Here is a 20,883-nt window from a genome sequence, read left to right as displayed (position 1 = left end):
GGTTTAGGGGCAGGGGCAGTGTGTGTGTGGTGTGTGTGTGTGTGTGTGTGTGTGTGTGTGTGTGTGTGTGTGTGTGTGTGTGTGTGTGTGATGCAGACGGCCTGCTCTTCTTCAGTCAGTCTCTTCTCGCTGAGCTGATCAAACCCAGGCAAGACTCATCAATCCTGCTAAAGACCGCAGATTCTGGGATGTCCAATTAAAAGGAGGGGTGTCGTCAGGGTAACGATTTCAGCTGTAGTGCGATTACTGAAGGAGAGCATCTGCAGTACAAACTACTCCATTGGAGGAAAACAGGTGTGTGTGTGTGTGTGTGTGTGTGTGTGTGTGTGTGTGTGTGTGTGTGTGTGTGTGTGTGTGTGTGTGTGTGTGTGTGTGTGTGTGTGTGTGTGTGTGTGTGTGTGTGTGTGTGTGTGTGTGTGTGTGTGTGTGTGTGTGTGTGTGTGTCCTCCCGCCTAACCGTTGAGGAACACACAACACAACTCGTCCGACCGGTTCTGACGCAGCCCTCAGCCGCTGAAGCGCAGCCTTCACTCTTACACACTATGCCAGAATGTGCAGATATTCTCTGATGACACTGGAGGAGTAAATGTGTGCTTTACTATAACACACCACAGCTCATTCTGTGATAATGGAGCAATTTACACTATTTAAAGATAAAAATGTGTTTGTAACGTTCGCTTTATAAAATGATTACATCCATAAATGGTTAATATTTTAATTTAATATTTTTTTTTATTTAATATTTAATTAACTTAATCATAATTTAAAAAAAAAAAAAAAAAAAAGCCCGTGTCCTGTCAGAAGTGATGTTGGACCCGAGCGCGGCTCACCTGCTCTGCTCGTACCTGTGGAGGTGAGCGCGCATCGGTCTTACCTTCTCCGGCTTGCCGCTGCCGCTGTTCTCGGGCTCCGCGGGCGGAGAGCCGGGGGATTTGACCGCGGTCACCCCGCTACTGCTGCCCGAGCTCGAGCCGCTCCGCTCGACCGTCTCCACCTTTATGAGCCGGTGCTTCGGAGACACGTACTTGACGTCCGGCGAGCCCGCGGAGCTCAGCCCGGTGGAGAAGGGCATGTTTCCGCCCGGCGAGTACGGATCCTCGAAGTCCAGCTCCTTCTGGAGTTTGTAGGCGGTGAGGATGTCGGGCTGAGCGGACATTACCCCGGAGCCCAGCGGCTGCTGCTGGAGGAGGTGCGCGGGCGCGCTGGAGACGGCGGTGTGGAAGTGTCGGTAGTCCGGTTTCGGAGGCGCGGGTGGCGGGGCTTTGGTGGTTTTGAAACCCAGGTGCTCCTTGAACCATCTGGCCATGCTGCCAGCGCATTGCTCAAAACTCAACACGCGAGATCTATCCAGGCTCTGTCCGAGTGCTGCGAAATGCCCCCTGTTCACTTTCTGTTTGGTGAAACTCTGCGCGAGACTCCTGCGAGCGCGTGCGTGCGTGCGTGTGTGTGTGTGTGTGTGACAGCTGAGATACACTGGGAAATTCTACCTGAGAATACTCACTGCCACCTATCGGTGTATTCTGCCATTGAAAGGCTTTTCTTCTAAAAAACAATACTGTGTTAATGTGCTAAACTGCACAAGTGTGATGTGCACGCGCTATCTCATATCATTACTTGGCATTCGTGAAAATGCATCATTGACTCCATGTGTTTTGTGCACAGGTGTCAGGGATTCAGTGGCGTGTGTCCCCAGTAAAGATCATGATCTCACTGCATTCAAATGTTGAGCAATATCAGCTTTAAACCTGTCTTAGTCATAAATAACTCCATTTATGCATATTAAAGTTGATTAAAAGCCACATATCATTTCCCGCTGTCCCCAGGAGCCCATTTGCATCATAAATTCAACACTTATTATAGGTGACTCTATCCATTTGTTATATTGGTGTGTATATCAGCAATGATTCTCTCTAATGCATATATTTTTTATATATAAATTTATATGAACAATTATAATCAATGTTTTTAGCTTGTTCCCCGTTGTATTGTCCACCCTGTTATTTTTGAATATTTTCCCTTTAAATGAAAGTTGGAAAAATTAAATGACATATTTTGGATTTTATCTTTCAAATTTGATGTGATCAACCTTTGTACATCCATCCTGTTAAGGGAAATATTATATATATATATAATATATATTAAAGTCCATGCATTCTTTATTTGACAGTCCTATGTTAGCTTGTGTTTGCTCAGACATTCTTTATAGGGTGAAGTCAGCTAAAATGGGCCATCGGGTAAAATGGGCCAAATAAGGCTGTCTCTTAAATGTTTTAAATTGCATTGATCTTGCATTGCTGCTTCAGCACTTGTTGACATGTATCAATCGTTTTGATTGGTCTGAGTTTAAGGTGGGCAGGGCAGAGTTACATGAAGCTTGTCAGAGAAATAGTAACGGTCTGACATAGTACATGTCATCCATCATTAATAAGGCTACTAAAGCAATAAGTACACTCTAAAAAATGTTGGGTTAAAAACAACCCAAGTTGGGTTGAAAATGGACTAACCCAGCAATTGGGTTGTTTTAACCCCACGGTTGGGTTAAATGTTTGCTTAAAACAGCCCAATCGCTGGGTTAGTCCATTTTTAACCCAACTTGGGTTGTTTTTAACCCAGCATTTTTTAGAGTGCAAGCTTACCAAAAGCAAAGGTGTGAACAATGTTTCAACATGCTCTTTCAAATAAAAAAAGTTTCATTTAAAAAAAGAAACCTCAACACACACACACACACACACACACACACACACACACACACACACACACACACACACACACACACACACACACACACACACACACACACACACACACACACACACACACACACTTTTACACAGAAATTGAGGGTGAAAATAGGTTTATAGGCCTAGATGTGTATCCATACTAAATTAAAAGAATTAAACATCTTTTAAAAGAAAATTGCATTGCAGACAGTATGGCAGGAGGAAGAAATGAAAGAGAAATGGAAAGAAAAGAATATGTCAGTACAACCAGTGGAGATAAAAAAAAAAAAAAGTAAAATATGTTCTAATCTGTATTATCAAAATCAAATATCTGATAAGCATACATGCACACCAGACACCAATGCACACAAACACAAACCTACACATGATCAAATCATTTTAACTGCATTTTATAAATGAAATATTTGTTCAACTCTGTTTAATGGAATATGTTTATGGTGTTGCTGTGGCACACTGAAGACAATAGTGTGACTTTACTGATATAAATCGAATGATTTGAGCTGATATTACCTGTGTTGTTCTGTTTTTACACCAGCCCATTTCACCTCAATGTCCTGCTGTGGCTCGAGAAGGTGCTAATACTCAAACTCTCATACGTTTAAAACAATTATACTTTTTCACATTTAAAATGTATATAAATATTTTAGAGACCCATGCTAATTTATAAAAATGTCATTAGATCTCATGCATAGCTTATTTGATGGTATTATAAGTCATTTCCCAAAACGTGGCCCATTTTAGCTGACTTCACCCGCTTACACTTCCACCCCGTTATCAGTTCTCTTTTACAATTATATATATATAAATAAAAACATGCTAATAAATCAGTGACAGTGAAGATTCTCCAGCATTAATAATGCAGTACTTTAAAACACATACAAAAATGGCATCTGTCCCTAACAGGGTGGACATTCTTGATCTTCCATTTCACTTATTTTCTTTGTCAAATTTATTTACCTGAACTTGACCAAAATATGTCACACATCACACCATCATGACTGCACACATTTCCTTAAAATCAAACTCAGTTTTTTAAATGTCAAAAGGCACCAAATTATCCAAGAAAAATGATGTTGTATTGTTATATAAAGAACTGGATTATAAATCATCCCAGATTTGAAGAAAAGGAGGGATACAAACGGCACTAACAATGGAAGTGAAGAATAGTGTTAGCATACGCGTTAAACTTTCTAGAGAGGCCTTACATGATAAAAGCCTTTTTTTATAAAGCGTGTTGGTGAATAAAACATCCCATGGGTCATCCTTCAGGTCAGCAGACGCTTCAACACCTGTACGAGTCTCTCATCAGACAGTAAACGTGCACAGAATTACCCAGAATTCAGGATTTTAAAAAAACGCCAGTACATTTACAAAAATCCAACATTTCTAAAGCATTCAAAGTTTCTGCTTCTGAAGTTTCTAAAGCAATGTCATCCATTCAGAAGCATTGACCAATCCTGTAGACGGAGCCTTGCTTCTTCAATAGTAGAGACACACACACACACACACACATGCACGAGCCAGGGCCACTGCTGTGGCTCTTTATGAAGTTATATTTCTTTTAAACACCGTGTCCTTCAGGACAAAAGCACAGTATGAGGCGAGCAGTTTAACCCTCTTTACGTCTCATTCTCCGTCACGGCAAACCAAAGACTCGATCATTCACTCCAAGGAGAAACAACTGCATGACGTGTGTATAATCATTTATTAACATTGTCATCAAATGCAGACTTACAATTAATACATCACTTCATTCACTGGCTTACATTCACAACGATATCAGTGAAATTCATAATCATGCAGCCTGACGGTTTAGCATAATAAATACATTAAAAGCATATTCAAGAGCCTAAGAACTCTTTAAGTGCCTTAAAAACCAATCCATCTCGGGCTCCGCCAAACACACCATCAAGATGAAACGCTCACTTGCCTCAAACACACATGTGTAAAACCACTTTTAAGGGGAAATGACACTTTTCACAAGATGTGATATAAACCTCTGGTGTGTCCAGAATGTGTTCCAGCTCATACCCTCAGATCATTTATTATCGCTTGTCAAATTTGCGTCTATTTGTGTGCAAGCAAAAACGTGCAATTTTAGTGTGTGTCCCTTTAAATGCAAATGAGCTGCTGCTGCTCCCCGCCCCCTTTCCAGAAGAGGGCGGAGCCTTTACACGAGCTTCAGATACTCCATCAACAACAGAACAGGCCAATCTCACTCAGACTAATGTCAGAAATGAGCAGTTGTGGAGCAGCCGTTCGTGTTTGAGCTCCACACTCCACACGCTGAGAGGATCACACACACACACATACACACACACACACACACAAACACACACACAGATGAGAGGATCATTTATGTGACGCTAGCTGTGGAGTTTCAGCTCATCGACTAGCATGAGCCGTCATGTTCATCTGTGGTTGTATCGGTGCTCGTGTGTGAGTGTAATACGTTCGTCACCCGACTATACAATGTGTGTGTGAATCCCGCAGACGGCGAGTGTGTTCAGGATCAAACTAACGCCACAGCTCTAGTCTCTGTGAACACAGTCAGAGAAGATGCTAACGCTAGCCGTATAAGCCGTACAGCGTTCAGCTCATTCAGAAGGAAATCTGCAGACATTCTCAGAATATGAAGTGCCATCCTCACGTGTTCTGATAGGAAGTTAGAGCCGAAGCGCTGGCATTGACCCGTCCTTCAGAAACTACTCTCGGATTTGCTCAAATATATAAAATTCTGGTGATTTTTGGGCTGATTTCTTTCATAAATGAACTGGACCCACGCATGCTGGTTCTTCATCAGAACATTAGTGATGTTTGTAGCACACACATTGTAATACTCGAGCGCTGATACAGCGAGGAAACAGAAATGGCGTCTCTCTGCTTCACTCAGGGGCGTGGCTATGCTAAAGGGCCAATCAGCAGCAGCCATGGGCGGGGCTTCCCTACTCTTCCGCAGGAGTAGAGGGAAATATGAGCGATTGATGATGATTGATGGGGATTATAACACAAGTATTGGGTGGATGTTTACCGTTATAGGCTGAGGACGCACATCTGTGTTCAAACACCTTATAAAAGTGAACTTTGAATAATATGTCTCCTTTAATGACCGTTCATATACAAGACAAAACCTCCAGAGCCCAGAATCCGCGAACGCAGCCGCTGCCATGAGGGACGGAGGAACCTGGATCAGCTCATCATCCAGAGCCATGAGCTCCAGGAGGAACAGGGTCAGCTCATCATCCAGAGCCATGAGCTCCAGGAGGAACAGGGTCAGCTCATCATCCAGAGCCATGAGCTCCAGGAGGAACAGGACCAGCTCATCATCCAGAGCCATGAGCTCCAGGAGGAACAGGATCAGCTCATCATCCAGAGCCATGAGCTCCAGGAGGAACAGGGTCAGCTCATCATCCAGAGCCATGAGCTCCAGGAGGAACAGGGTCAGCTCATCATCCAGAGCCATGAGCTCCAGGAGGAACAGGGCCAGCTCATCATCCAGAGCCATGAGCTCCAGGAGGAACAGGACCAGCTCATCATCCAGAGCCATGAGCTCCAGGAGGAACAGGATCAGCTCATCATCCAGAGCCATGAGCTCCAGGAGGAACAGGGCCAGCTCATCATCCAGAGCCATGAGCTCAAGGAGGAACAGGGTCAGCTCATCATCCAGAGCCATGAGCTCCAGGAGGAACAGGATCAGCTCATCATCCAGAGCCATGAGCTCCAGGAGGAACAGGATCAGCTCACCATCCAGAGCCATGAGCTCCAGGAGGAACAGGGCCAGCTCATCATCCAGAGCCATGAGCTCCAGGAGGAACAGGGCCAGCTCATCATCCAGAGCCATGAGCTCCAGGAGGAACAGGGCCAGCTCATCATCCAGAGCCATGAGCTCCAGGAGGAACAGGATCAGCTCATCATCCAGAGCCATGAGCTCCAGGAGGAACAGGGCCAGCTCATCATCCAGAGCCATGAGCTCCAGGAGGAACAGGGCCAGCTCATCATCCAGAGCCATGAGCTCCAGGAGGAACAGGATCAGCTCATCATCCAGAGCCATGAGCTCCAGGAGGAACAGGGCCAGCTCATCATCCAGAGCCATGAGCTCCAGGAGGAACAGGATCAGCTCATCATCCAGAGCCATGAGCTCAAGGAGGAACAGGGCCAGCTCATCATCCAGAGCCATGAGCTCCAGGAGGAACAGGGCCAGCTCACCATCCAGAGCCATGAGCTCCAGGAGGAACAGGGCCAGCTCATCATCCAGAGCCATAAGCTCCAGGAGGAACAGGGCCAGCTCATCATCCAGAGCCATGAGCTCCAGGAGGAACAGGGCCAGCTCACCATCCAGAGCCATGAGCTCCAGGAGGAACAGGGCCAGCTCATCATCCAGAGCCATGAGCTCCAGGAGGAACAGGATCAGCTCATCATCCAGAGCCATGAGCTCCAGGAGGAACAGGGCCAGCTCATCATCCAGAGCCATGAGCTCCAGGAGGAACAGGATCAGCTCATCATCCAGAGCCATGAGCTCCAGGAGGAACAGGGCCAGCTCATCATCCAGAGCCATGAGCTCCAGGAGGAACAGGATCAGCTCATCATCCAGAGCCATGAGCTCAAGGAGGAACAGGGCCAGCTCATCATCCAGAGCCATGAGCTCCAGGAGGAACAGGGCCAGCTCACCATCCAGAGCCATGAGCTCCAGGAGGAACAGGGCCAGCTCATCATCCAGAGCCATAAGCTCCAGGAGGAACAGGGCCAGCTCATCATCCAGAGCCATGAGCTCCAGGAGGAACAGGGCCAGCTCACCATCCAGAGCCATGAGCTCCAGGAGGAACAGGGCCAGCTCATCATCCAGAGCCATGAGCTCCAGGAGGAACAGGATCAGCTCATCATCCAGAGCCATGAGCTCAAGGAGGAACAGGGCCAGCTCATCATCCAGAGCCATGAGCTCCAGGAGGAACAGGGCCAGCTCACCATCCAGAGCCATGAGCTCCAGGAGGAACAGGGCCAGCTCATCATCCAGAGCCATGAGCTCCAGGAGGAACAGGGCCAGCTCACCATCCAGAGCCATGAGCTCCAGGAGGAACAGGGCCAGCTCATCATCCAGAGCCATGAGCTCAAGGAGGAACAGGGCCAGCTCACCATCCAGAGCCATGAGCTCCAGGAGGAACAGGGCCAGCTCATCATCCAGAGCCATGAGCTCCAGGAGGAACCTGGATCAGCTCATCATCCAGAGCCATGAGCTCCAGGAGGAACCTGGATCAGCTCATCATCCAGAGCCATGAGCTCCAGGAGGAACAGGACCAGCTCATCATCCAGAGCCATGAGCTCCAGGAGGAACAGGATCAGCTCATCATCCAGAGCCATGAGCTCCAGGAGGAACAGGTTCAGCTCATCATCCAGAGCCATGAGCTCCAGGAGGAACAGGGTCAGCTCATCATCCAGAGCCATGAGCTCCAGGAGGAACAGGACCAGCGAAGCTCATGAACACGTGGGTTAAGTTATATTTTAAAGCAGGAAAGTGGTGTTTTATTTCTTTGTAAATACAATTTCAGCATGTGGTCTTTGGGGTAGAACAAAAAAAACACATTTTTAACTTGACAAAAAAATTTTTTAGCAGCAGTTTAGAAAAAGATCTGAGTCAGGCGAGTCATTTTGGGAAAATGATGGGAAATGATGGTTTACTTGTCATTCAGACATTAAATCAATTAGCAACAGTGAGATAAGAGCTCATTTTTAAACATATCACTAATTTTTGGGGACAGTAAGAATTTGTCTCTGAAATAATTTGTAATCAATATATAAATATATAATATTATATATAAATATATAAATACATCATAGTTCCACAGAAATGACGAAAGACTGGACTAATGATGATTTTATGACAGGAATAAATGACACTTTACTGCATATTCACACAGAGAACGGCTGATCTACACTTGTGTGTGTGGTGTGTGGTGTGTGTGTGTGTGTGTGTGTGTGTACAGCTGATCTACACTGGAGTCTGTGTGTGTGTGTGTGTGTGTAGTTGATCTACACTGGAGTCTGTGTGTGTGTGTGTGTGTGTAGTTGATCTACACTGGAGGAATATTTCACTGATGGCTGGAGTTATGATCAGATTAATGAGCATTGGTGAGCAGAATCTAATGAATGATGTATAAATTAGGACAGCGATCACTTGTCCAGCATTGCGAGCTCTGCAGGAAGTGAACAGGGCCGGGTCTGTAACCCAAACGCTTCAGGACGATCCTCTCCATTTCCGGCGCGTCTCCGCAGGTGTCCATCCGTCCATCACAAACTCAGAGTCTCCCACCACAGGGCGGATCATCTCCTCAGACTTGGACACGATCAGCACTGCGGTCACACAGACCAGCTGAAAATACTTCTTTGGCTCGGGTTATTCTTTTCTTTCTCACCCAAAAACTATCCCATAATTTACTCTCCCTCAGGTCATCCTAGGTGTGTGTGACATTCTTTTAGAGTTATATTAAAAAATGTCCTGGCTATTCCAAGCTTTATAATGGAAGCCCAAAATGTTAAGCCCATAAAAGTGCATCCATCCATCATAAAAGTGCATCTGTCCATCATAAAAGTGCATCTGTCCATCATAAAAGTGCATCCATCCATCATAAAAGTGCATCTATCCATCATAAAAGTGCATCTATCCATCATAAAAGTGCATCCATCCATCATAAAAGTGCATCTATCCATCATAAAAGTGCATCCGTCCATCATAAAAGTGCATCCGTCCATCATAAAAGTGCATCCGTCCATCATAAAAGTGCATCCGTCCATCATAAAAGTGCATCCATTCATCATGAGAGAGAGAGAGAGAGAGAGAGAGAGAGAGAGAGAGAGAGAGAGAGAGAGAGGTGCAACAAACATGACGCACGATCATTATTTATCATAACTCATATCGATGAGTATGCGCTTACTCGTGTGACTGCAGGCGACATTGTTTCCCCCCGAGAAAAAAACGAATGAAATAAAATCTAAAGTTTATAAGCAAAAATCTGCGTTTGATCGACGCTAATGATCATGCTTGACAGCAGCTGTCTGACGCTTCAGCCGAGCGCGCGCACTGCGCGTGACTGTGACCGTGCCTAATTACCCTGGCAACATATTTTATGCAGAAATAAATCACTGTCTTTGTGACTTCAACCACTAAATAACGACTGTAAAAAGAATGAACAACAGAAAAGTGTTTAATTTGTATTTTTACTGATGCTGTCATCCATTGTTGTATGTAAGTGTTTAAAAATTATTGTGGTTTAATAGCAAATTAAATTAAAAAATAAATAAATAAGTTGTTTTGAGGGTTGATTTGCGTTGTAAATGTAATTTTTAAAATATTTAATTCTAAATATTTAGTTTTTTAATTTTTTAAATTTATTTTAAAGATGCCTTTATGCCATATAATTTGGAAAATCACATTATTATTAAATAATATATTATATTAATATTTAGTCTCATAACCAAAAAAAAAAATTAAGAATCAATTAAAATGTGCACTTCTTCTGTCTGGTTTAATAATACTTTTCATCTCGCTAAATTAGTTATTTGAGAAAGATAAAATATTTTCGATTAAAATTCAATAATAAAAGTGTACAATTATTATAAAATCTGCTTTTTCATTATTCTAAATAGTCTGCAAACACACATCAGAATTATGATTAGAGTATTGAAATTGGCCGTTATTGTTATCATTATTATTTAATTTTGAAGTGATGAGGATTTTCTCTGAGGTACAAATAAATGCAATGTATTATGATAAATAATTATGATTATTTATCATAATGAATTATGATTAGATAAATGTAATTATGATTAGTATGCTATTTCAGTAAATATAGTTTTAATGGATAATCCTTTTATCATTCAAAAGGTGTGTTTTGTCATAATCAGTGAAGGTTTGATGTTCTTACCTGTATAAAGCTCACACACACACACACACACACACACACACACACACACACACACACATCCTCAGCGCGAGCACATCACCTGTCCATCACACCAAATGAGTTCAGCTCGTCCGTGCCACAGAGGAGATGACAACCGTCACAGACGACCTTTATATACACAGATGACCTTTATATACTGTATATATATATTTATCTACAGGCCTGTGTGTGAGTGTGTGCAGAGGATGAGCCTGCTTTATATTTCATACGCTAATCTGAAATAGAGATATAATATATTTACACCCAACACAGAACACACCTGAGACTGAAGGAAAGCAATAATAAATTCTAGTAGCACAAACACTCACACTGACACACACACACACACACACACACACACACACACACACACACACACACACACACACACACACACACACACACACACACACACACACACACACACACACACACACACACACACACACACACACACACACACACACACCCATCTCAGCTCTAACAGCTTCAGCTCTTCTGCTCTTCTTTCCTCAAGGTTTAGGAGTGTGTTTATGGGGATTCTTCATTAGTGATGTTGGACGAGAAGGCCTGGCTCTCAGTCTCCGCTCTAATTCATCCCAAAGCTGTTCTATCGGGTTGAGGTCAGGACTCCAGTTCCTCCACACCAAACTCCTCATCCATGTCTTTATGGAGACGCTTTGAGCACTGGAGCAGTCATGCTGGGACAGGAAGGGGCCGTCCCCAAACTGGGCCCACAAAGCTGGGAGCATGAAATTGTCCAAAATGTCTTGGTGAAGCATTAAAGGATTAGTTCACTTTTAAATAAACTTTTGCTGATAATTTACTCACCCCCATGTCATCCAAGATGTCCATGTCTATCTTTCTGCAGTCGAAAAGAAATGAAGGTTTTGGATGAAAACAGTCCAGGGTTTTTCTCCATATAATGGACTTCAATGGGCCCCAAACGATTCAAGGTCCAAATGACAGTTTCAGTGCAGCTTTAAACGACACCAGATGATGAATAAGGGTCTGATCTAGACAAACCATCAGTTTCTGAGAGAAACCCAGCAGTATTTATGCTATTATTTTACCTCTTATCAGACGAGCGTGATCATCTCTGAGCTCAGCCATAACTTCCGCTAAGTGAGGTCAAAATACAAGTGTGGTCATAGATGTATCGATAGTAGATGCCTCATTCTATTGATCCGTACCAGCGCTAATGAGGCATCTATGTATACATCTATGACCACGCTCGTATTTGACCTCACTCTCAGGAAGTTATGGCTGAGCTCAGAGATGATCACGTTCCTCTGAAAAGAGGTAAAATAATAGCATAAATACTGCTGGGTTTCTCTCAGAAACTGATGGTTTGGCTAGATCAGACCCTTATTCATCATCTGGTGTCGTTTAAAGCTGCACTGAAACTGTCATTTGGACCTTGACCCGTTTGGGGCCCATTGAAGTCCATTATATGGAGAAAAACCCTGGACTGTTTTCATCAAAAACCTTAATTTCTTTTCGACTGCAGAAAGAAAGACATGGACATCTTGGATGACATGGGGGTGAGGAAATTATCAACTAAAGTTTATTGAAAAGTGAACCAATCCTTTAAGAGTTCCTTTCACTGGAACTAACCCCTGAAAAACAACCCCACCCCATAATCCCCCCTCCACCAAACTTCACACTTGGCACAATGCAGTCAGGCAAGTCCCGTTCTCCTGGCAACCGCCAAACCCAGACTCGTCCATGGGATTGTCAGACAGAGAAGCGTGATTGGTCACTCAGAGAACACGTCTCCACTGCTCTAGAGTCCAGTGGCGGCCCGCTTTACCCCACTGCATCCCACGCTTTGCATTGCACTTGGTGATGTAAGGCTTGGATGAGCTGCTCGGCCATGGAAACCCATTCCATGAAGCTCTACACACTGTTCTTGAGCTCATCTGAAGGACACAGGAGTTTGGAGGTCTGGAGCTCTTGACTCTGCAGAAAGTTGGCGACTTCTGTGACCCTCAGCATGTGCTGACCCCGCTCTGTAACCCTCAGCATGCGCTGACCCCACTCTGTGACCCTCAGCATGCGCTGACCCCGCTCTTTGACCCTCAGCATGCGCTGACCCCGCTCTATGACCCTCAGCATGCGCTGACCCCGCTCTGTGACCCTCAGCATGCGCTGACCCCGCTCTGTGACCCTCAGCATGCGCTGACCCCGCTCTATGACCCTCACCATGCGCTGACCCCGCTCTGTGACCCTCAGCATGCGCTGACCCCGCTCTGTGACCCTCAGCATGCATGTGCTGACCCCGCTCTGTGACCCTCAGCATGCATGTGCTGACCCCGCTCTGTGACCCTCAGCATGCATGTGCTGACCCCGCTCTGTGACCCTCAGCATGCGCTGACCCCGCTCTGTGACCCTCAGCTTGTGCTGACCCCGCTCTGTGACCCTCAGCATGCGCTGACCCCGCTCTGTAACCCTCAGCATGCATGCGCTGACCCCGCTCTGTGACCCTCAGCATGCATGCGCTGACCCCGCTCTGTAACCCTCAGCATGCGCTGACCCCGCTCTGTGACCCTCAGCTTGTGCTGACCCCGCTCTGTAACCCTCAGCATGCATGCGCTGACCCCGCTCTGTGACCCTCAGCATGTGCTGACCCCGCTCTGTGACCCTCAGCATGCATGCGCTGACCCCGCTCTGTGACCCTCAGCATGCGCTGACCCCGCTCTGTGACCCTCAGCATGCATGCGCTGACCCCGCTCTGTGACCCTCAGCATGTGCTGACCCCGCTCTGTGACCCTCAGCATGCGCTGACCCCGCTCTGTGACCCTCAGCATGCGCTGACCCCGCTCTGTGACCCTCAGCATGCATGCGCTGACCCCGCTCTGTGACCCTCAGCATGCATGCGCTGACCCCGCTCTGTGACCCTCAGCATGCGCTGACCCCGCTCTGTGACCCTCAGCATGCGCTGACCCCGCTCTGTGACCCTCAGCATGTGCTGACCCCGCTCTGTGACCCTCAGCATGCATGCGCTGACCCCGCTCTGTGACCCTCAGCATGCGCTGACCCCGCTCTGTGACCCTCAGCATGTGCTGACCCCGCTCTGTGACCCTCAGCATGCGCTGACCCCGCTCTGTGACCCTCAGCATGCATGCGCTGACCCCGCTCTGTGACCCTCAGCATGCGCTGACCCCGCTCTGTGACCCTCTGTGACCCTCAGCATGTGCTGACCCCGCTCTGTGACCCTCAGCATGCGCTGACCCCGCTCTGTGACCCTCAGCATGCGCTGACCCCGCTCTGTGACCCTCAGCATGCGCTGACCCCGCTCTGTGACCCTCAGCATGCGCTGACCCCGCTCTGTGACCCTCAGCATGTGCTGACCCCGCTCTGTGACCCTCAGCATGTGCTGACCCCGCTCTGTGACCCTCAGCATGTGCTGACCCCGCTCAGTGAGTTCTTGAGCTCATCAGGAGGTCTGTTTGGCTGAGTCATTACTAACTCATGCGTGTGTTTCTGAATGTGAGCATATTCTGCGTCTCTGACTTCATCAATAACTGCAGTGATCTTTAAAAGTCCATTTGAATCTTGCATAAAGCAGTTATTCTGCCAGAGCTCGCGGCAATCTTCTGGAAAAATAATTCCCATATTTACCATTTGAAGTGATTTTCCCAAATGTCAGACGGAAAAAATAAATACATAAATATCAAACTGCCGAGCCGGATCAGCTTTTCTAAAGGGGAATGAGGATTTTGGCTCTCTATATCTGCACTAGTCTCTCTCAGCGCTTCCATATCTAATTATTTTATGGCTTCACCTTTTCACCTTTCCATCTTTTTTTGGTTTAAAGGCTTTCTCTTCCGCTAGCTCTGACATTTCACTGACGCTCCTTCTGGAAAATGCTCTGAGTTTCCCCTCCTCAGCTCACACTGCATCTCTCTCGTTTAAACCTCAGTCCGCTCTGCTTGAGCTGTGCATCCACATGAACATCCAGAGAATATTAGTTTCTCTTCCTCTCAATTACGATCGCTTTAACTCCTACGGTGGCCGATTTAGTCCAAGATTAATATGGTTTCCAGTTCGACCTTGTCCACATTGGACACCATCGAGTGTTAAAACGCCAAAGGTGAAGCTTGAGTTACGGGTATGTCCCTCTTTGGTTAATGTACTTTCAAGATGGAGGAGCAACATGGCGACAGAGCGTATTTAGGCCACGCCCACACCGGGGGGGAAACAATCCAACGCTCTCCATTGACTTTGCATTGCGTGAGGCTGCATCCTTGTCATTTCAGACTTATAACAAAAAACAGAACAATGTCTAAAAGCTGATATGTGACAAAGTGTACAGCAAACAAGCTAAACAACACAGAAATACGTTTTTATAAGCTGTCGACCCAAAAAAACGAGCGTTTAAGGAGATAAAAGTGGATAAAGGCAGTAAAACGTGACCTTCAGCTCAAGAATGGGGACATTTTGGGATCCTGACACTCAGTGTGTCTCAGTGTGTGTGTGTGTGTGCAGTAAATATGTGCCACTGTTAAGTCAAATATCCAAATGTCAGGTTTATATGTTATATTTCCTGTCTCTGATGATGTTCTCCTCTAGTGTGTGTACTTCTCAGTGTAATATAACTTGGCCTGGATCCACTTTTTTGTCCCTAAACGCTCGTTTTTTGGGTCAATAGCTTATAAAAACTTCTGTGTTTTTGGTTGTGGGTTTTGTTTAGCTTGTTTGCTGTACACTTTGTCACATATCAGCTTTTAGACATTGTTCTGTTTTTTGTTATAAGTCCGAAATGACAATGAGGCGCTTCACACAATGCAAAGTCAATGGAGAGCGTTGGGTTGTTTCCCCCCCGGTGGGCGTGGCCTTCAGATTATGACGCGTGTCGCTCTGTCTCTATGGCGACCGGCATTCGAACCCCTCACCCGTATGTATTTTCAGTGGCATATTATAAACTTACGAGAATACTTTATTACTTAGTTTAAATAAGAATAAACTAAAAAAGTTACACAGTGTAGCTTTTTATAAATATCCTGCTATATCCTCCTGGGACCCAGGAATAGACTTTTGTCCACTGTAGTGGTCGTTATATTTAAGTGAGTTTCTCTGACATCATCATGTCTCATGTCCCAGTCTGGATGTGAAGAGCAGATTCTGCAGAGACACCACATGTGTGGAGGGTTACCAGGACAACAACAACTTCTTGGTCTTTAAAAAATGGCTGACATTAATGTTTAGCACTCTTATGGAAATATTACAATATTTTTTAATTATAATTTAAATCGGATTAATTTTCTAATTGTTTGTTGAAAATCAACATCTCAGGAAAATGTTATCAAAAATATGACTTTCTGTTCCAAAACAGGGCATTGATTTGATAAATGTCCACTGTAGAGACGTCAGGATTTAAATCATGTTTATCAGGCATTCTGGAGACACAACAAGTGGATAGGGAAAGAAACTGTGTGTTTGCTCACCCTCAAAAAATGACTGATGCTATAAGAAATGATCTGTGGGGTATTTTGAGCTGAAATTTCACACACACACACACACACACACACACACACACACACACACACACACACACACACACACACACACACACACACACACACACACACACACACACACACACACACACACACACACACACACACACACACACACACACACACACACACACACACACACACACACAGAGACTCCTCAGGGCACCCCTTTAATATCTGCTGTGTTTTATTAGCCACTGTTTGGATCATTGATGGACAGAAACTCCTCATTGTTCTCCAGCTCAACACAGTTAGTCTGATTGTGTAAATCTGCTGTTGTTGATTTGCCATGTTTTACCGCCTCATATGATCTCGCTCACTGCAGTGTGAACAAGTGTCTCATAGTAGCGCCCAGACAACATTACAACATCACTTTAACACACTCACATGTGTGTGAGAGGATCAAGCAGTCAGATTCTTTTCCACCGGCTGTAGAGGTGAAGACCACAACTCCCATGATTCACCGAAATCAGCGTCATCGTGTAATGATAAACAGGACGGAAGCAAATGCAAGTTCAACAAGTCTTTATTAGACCAGATACTCAAGGATAAAGATAGATCGTTGCAAAACACAGTCCCAAAGGAGATGGCAGACGACCAGGAACACAGCTGGCAGGAGAGCGTGACGCAGGGACTGAGATGGAGAGCCGGAGGTGCAGAGTGAACGTGAAGGTGAATCCGTGCTGAGATCTGAAGTCATCCAGAGTCCAGTACACAGGGAACAAGAGGAGAACAGGACAGGCACGAGGACGGGAACTCAAACAACGATCTGACAACATGAAATGGGAGAGAGGGCATAAAGTAGGCTGGAGATGATAATACACAGCTGGCCGCTGATCAGTCTGATCAGCGGCCACACCCCCCCTTAACCATGACGTACAGACACACACACACACACACACACACACACACACACACACACACCACACATGAGACTAGAATAAGACAACCGATCTACCAACCGTGACAGTACCCTCTCCCCTAGGAACCCAGACGACCCTACCTGCCGATGGTGATCATTGATAAGAGAGTGATCCAGGATGTCTCGAGCAGGCACCCAACTTCTCTCCTCCGGACCGTAACCCTCCCAATCCACCAAATACTGGAATCCGCGTCCCCTCCGTCTCAAGTCCAGAATACGATGTACCGAATAGGCGGATTAAGATGAGAATGAAACACGGGCTTAATTTTTGAAACATGAAAGGCGGAATGAATTCTCCTGTACGCTGGAGGAAGGTTGAGGCGGACTGTCACCGGGCTAATGATCTTGGTGATAGTAAACGGGCCAATGAATTTGGGAGCAAGTTTATTTGAAACGGAGCGGAGAGGAATGTTCTTAGTAGAAAGCCACACCTTTTGACCAGCGACGTATATGGGAGGCTTAGACCGGTAGCGATCGGCTTTAGCCTTGGTGCGCGCCCCCACTTGGAGTAGAGTCTCACGGGCTCTAGTCCAAGTGCGGTGGCACCTCTGGACGAAGGCGTGAGCGGAGGAGGCCGTGACTTCGGATTCCAGACTCTGAAAAATTGGTGGTTGGTACCCTAAACTATACTTAAACGGAGAGAGACCCGTGGATGACACTGGCAACGAGTTATGGGTGTACTCCACCATAGAAAGTTGTTGGCTCCAGGAAGAAGGGTTCTTGGAAACCAAACATTGCAACATTCTCTCTAAATCCTGGTTGGCTCGCTCGGACTGACCATTGCTCTGGGGATGATAACCCGAAGACAGACTGACCGTAGCTCCTAATAAACTGCAAAACTCCTTCCAGAATTTGGACACAAACTGAGAGCCTCTGTCAGAAACCATGTCCATCGGGAGGCCATGTAACCGAAAGACGTGATCAATAACGGTAACCGCTGTCTCCTTGGCTGAAGGTAATTTGGGCAAGGGAATGAAATGTGCCGTCTTCGAGAACCACAATGTGGGACCAGGGTCTCGAAGGGACAGACAGCGGTTGGAGCAACCCATCAGGAGGTCGGTTAGATGTCTTACCAACAGCACAAACCGAGCAAGCCAAAACAAAATCATGAATATCGCGAGCCATTAATGGCCACCAAAACCGTTGCTTTACTAAGTGCTTGGTGCGACTTATACCTGGATGACAAGCCACGTTGGAACAATGACCCTATCGAATAACGTTGGACCGTAACCCCTCCGGAACAAACGGTTCGGTGGGCAGCCGGGCGGAGGCGTTACCCCTTCCAGGGCCGTCAAAAACGCGAGATAAAGAATCAGGTTTTACGTTCTTGGAACCCGGGCGGTACGAGAGAGTAAAGTCAAAACGTCCGAAAAAAAGTGCCCACCGAGCCTGCCTGGAGTTGAATCTTTTGGCAGATCTAATATATTCAAGGTTCTTATGATCGGTCCAGGCGATAAAAGGTACCCCCGACCCTTCTAACAAATGACGCCATTCCTCCAACGCTAGCTTGACGGCCAACAACTCTGTTACCAATGTCATAATTACGTTCGGCTGGTGATAAACGATGGGAGAAAAACGTGCACGGATGCATCTTGTCGTCTGAGGAAGTGCGCTGGGAGAGAACTGCACCTACCCCCACCTCTGATGCATCGACCTCCACCACGAACTGACGTGTGGAATCAGGGGCAACTAAAATGGGAGCCGAAATAAAGCGACTTTTAAGGTTGGAAAATATAGCCTCAGCTGTATCAGACCACCTGAACGTCATTCTGGGGGAGGTCAAGGCTGTAAGAGGTGCGGCTAGTTGGCTGAAATTGCGAATGAAACGCAGATAGAAATTGGCGAATCCCAGAAACCTCTGTAGGGCCTTACGGGAATCTGGACTTGGCCAATCTATCACAGCCCTAACCTTGTCAGGATCCATGCGCACTCCCTCAGAAGAGACGATGTATCCTAGGAAGGAAACAGACTGTGAATGAAAATCGCATTTCTCCGCCTTGACAAAAAGCCCATTCTGTAGCAACCTCTGAAGCACTCGTCTGACGTGTTGAACGTGTTCCTGGAGAGACGAAGAAAAAATCAATATGTCATCCAGGTAAACATATATGAACTGATCTACCATGTCTCTCAACACGTCATTGACGAGTGCCTGGAAGACCGCTGGGGAGTTGGAAAGGCCGAAAGGCACAACCAAGTATTCAAAGTGCCCCCTGGGGGTGTTGAAAGCGGTCTTCCACTCTTCCCCCTTCCCAATGCGGACCAAATGATATGCGTTACGTAAATCCAATTTTGTGAAGATGGACGCTCCCTGCTTGAAGACATCAACGGCAAAGGATACGTTTTCTTTACCGTGATGTTGTTCAGCTCTCGGTAATCAATGCAAGGTCGCAGAGAACCATCCTTCTTACCCACAAAAAAGAACCCCGTCCCCGCTGGAGAAGAGGAAGATCGGATGAATCCAGCCGCTAAAGAATCAGAAATGTATTTCTCCATGGCCTCCCTCTCGGGAACAGAAAGAGAGTAAAGTTTGCCCTTAGGCTGAGATTTACCTGTCACTAGCTCTATAGCACAGTCATAGGGACGATGCGGAGGAAGAGAAGCAGCCCGAGACTTACTGAACACTTCCTTCAGATCCAGATACTCTGCGGGCACATTTGACAGATCCATTGCCTTCTCCTGAAACACAGAAACAGAAACAGACGGACAAGCAGAAACAAGACAGGAACTGTGACAGGACTCGCTCCACACGGAAATGGAGTTAGAGCCCCAGACCACCCGAGGGTTGTGTTTCACCAGCCAAGGGTGCCCCAACACAATAGGTGCTGCAGGTGAGTCCATGAGGAGGAAGGAGATGGTCTCTGTATGGTTTCCGGAGGTGATGAGGGTTATGGGACCAGTGGAGAGGGAGATGTTGGGAAGTGCTTGACCGTTTAGGGCACTGACTGAAATCTGGTGAGGAAGAGATGAGCGGTAGGTGTAATTCGTGTGCCAGGTGAGTGTCCATGAAATTCCCCTCGGCCCCGGAATCCACAAGTGCCTGGCATGTGTGTGTCATGTTGTTGCCCCATCTCAGTCTTAAGGCCTTTGCACACTTTGCACGTCCGAAATTCGCATGCGAAATTTTCGCACGTCAAAAAATAAATTCGACCTGATGTTATGTCAATCACGCTTGCACACTGCCTCCGAAACTTTCGTCCGTCAAAAAAAAAATCGGAACAGGTTCGATTTTCTGCGTTTTTCGCATTCCGTTTTTCCATCTACAGTGCTGATGCCCAACCTAAAACTGCTGGCAATGCTGGTGAATGAATCGCCAGTGCTCAGTTACCTACAATTATACAAATATTATTGTATCAAAAATACTACAATATCACACAGCTATAATTATAGCACACCAACTCCCTGTAAACCGCGCGTGTGTGTGTGTGTGTGTGTGCGCGCGCGCGGATCCTAGACATGCTGCCAGTCTCTGTTCAGGATTGGAGATTGCTGGTCTTCTTTTTAATATGTGGCTCCAGTATCGCTAGCAAAGCATCAAACGGAGCCACTGACATTCTACTTTGAATCGGTCTGGATAATCCGCAGCTCCTTGATAAGGAGGTGGAAGACGGCATTTTGTGTTGTTTTGCGGTTTTTTTTCGTAACGCATTCATTAATACGCATCGGACTCAGTGTGCAAGGTCTCTGTGCGTGACAAATTTTTCGGATCACGAATACGAAAAAACGCATGCGAAAATTTCGGACTCAGTGTGCAAAGGCCTTAACCG

General features: G+C 46.1%; 1 protein-coding gene across 7 annotated transcripts in view; it reads right to left on the bottom strand.

Moving 5' to 3' along the window:
* shf (Src homology 2 domain containing F) overlaps positions 1-1,469 on the bottom strand; it is a gene marked incomplete at its 3' end in the record, with an annotated part of 198,026 nt that extends 196,557 nt beyond the window's left edge. For 2 of the 7 annotated variants that reach the window (XR_013817239.1, XM_079825889.1), the window contains exon 1: positions 875-1,374. Coding sequence is in view for 4 of the 7 variants with exons in the window: in XM_079825889.1 (XP_079682015.1) it covers positions 875-1,306 (432 nt within the window). Of the gene's footprint in view, positions 1-874 lie in introns of all 7 variants that reach the window. The other 5 variants (XR_013817237.1, XR_013817238.1, XM_079825888.1 and 2 more) reach the window with 5 other exon arrangements.
* Positions 1,470-20,883: the final 19,414 nt, after the last annotated feature.

This window comes from Gobio gobio (assembly GCF_949357685.1).
Source record: "Gobio gobio genome assembly, chromosome: 9".
Classification (NCBI taxonomy): domain Eukaryota; kingdom Metazoa; phylum Chordata; class Actinopteri; order Cypriniformes; family Gobionidae; genus Gobio; species Gobio gobio.
The sequence above is the reverse complement of the archived record's forward strand: the minus strand, read 5'-3'. Positions and strand labels throughout refer to the sequence as shown.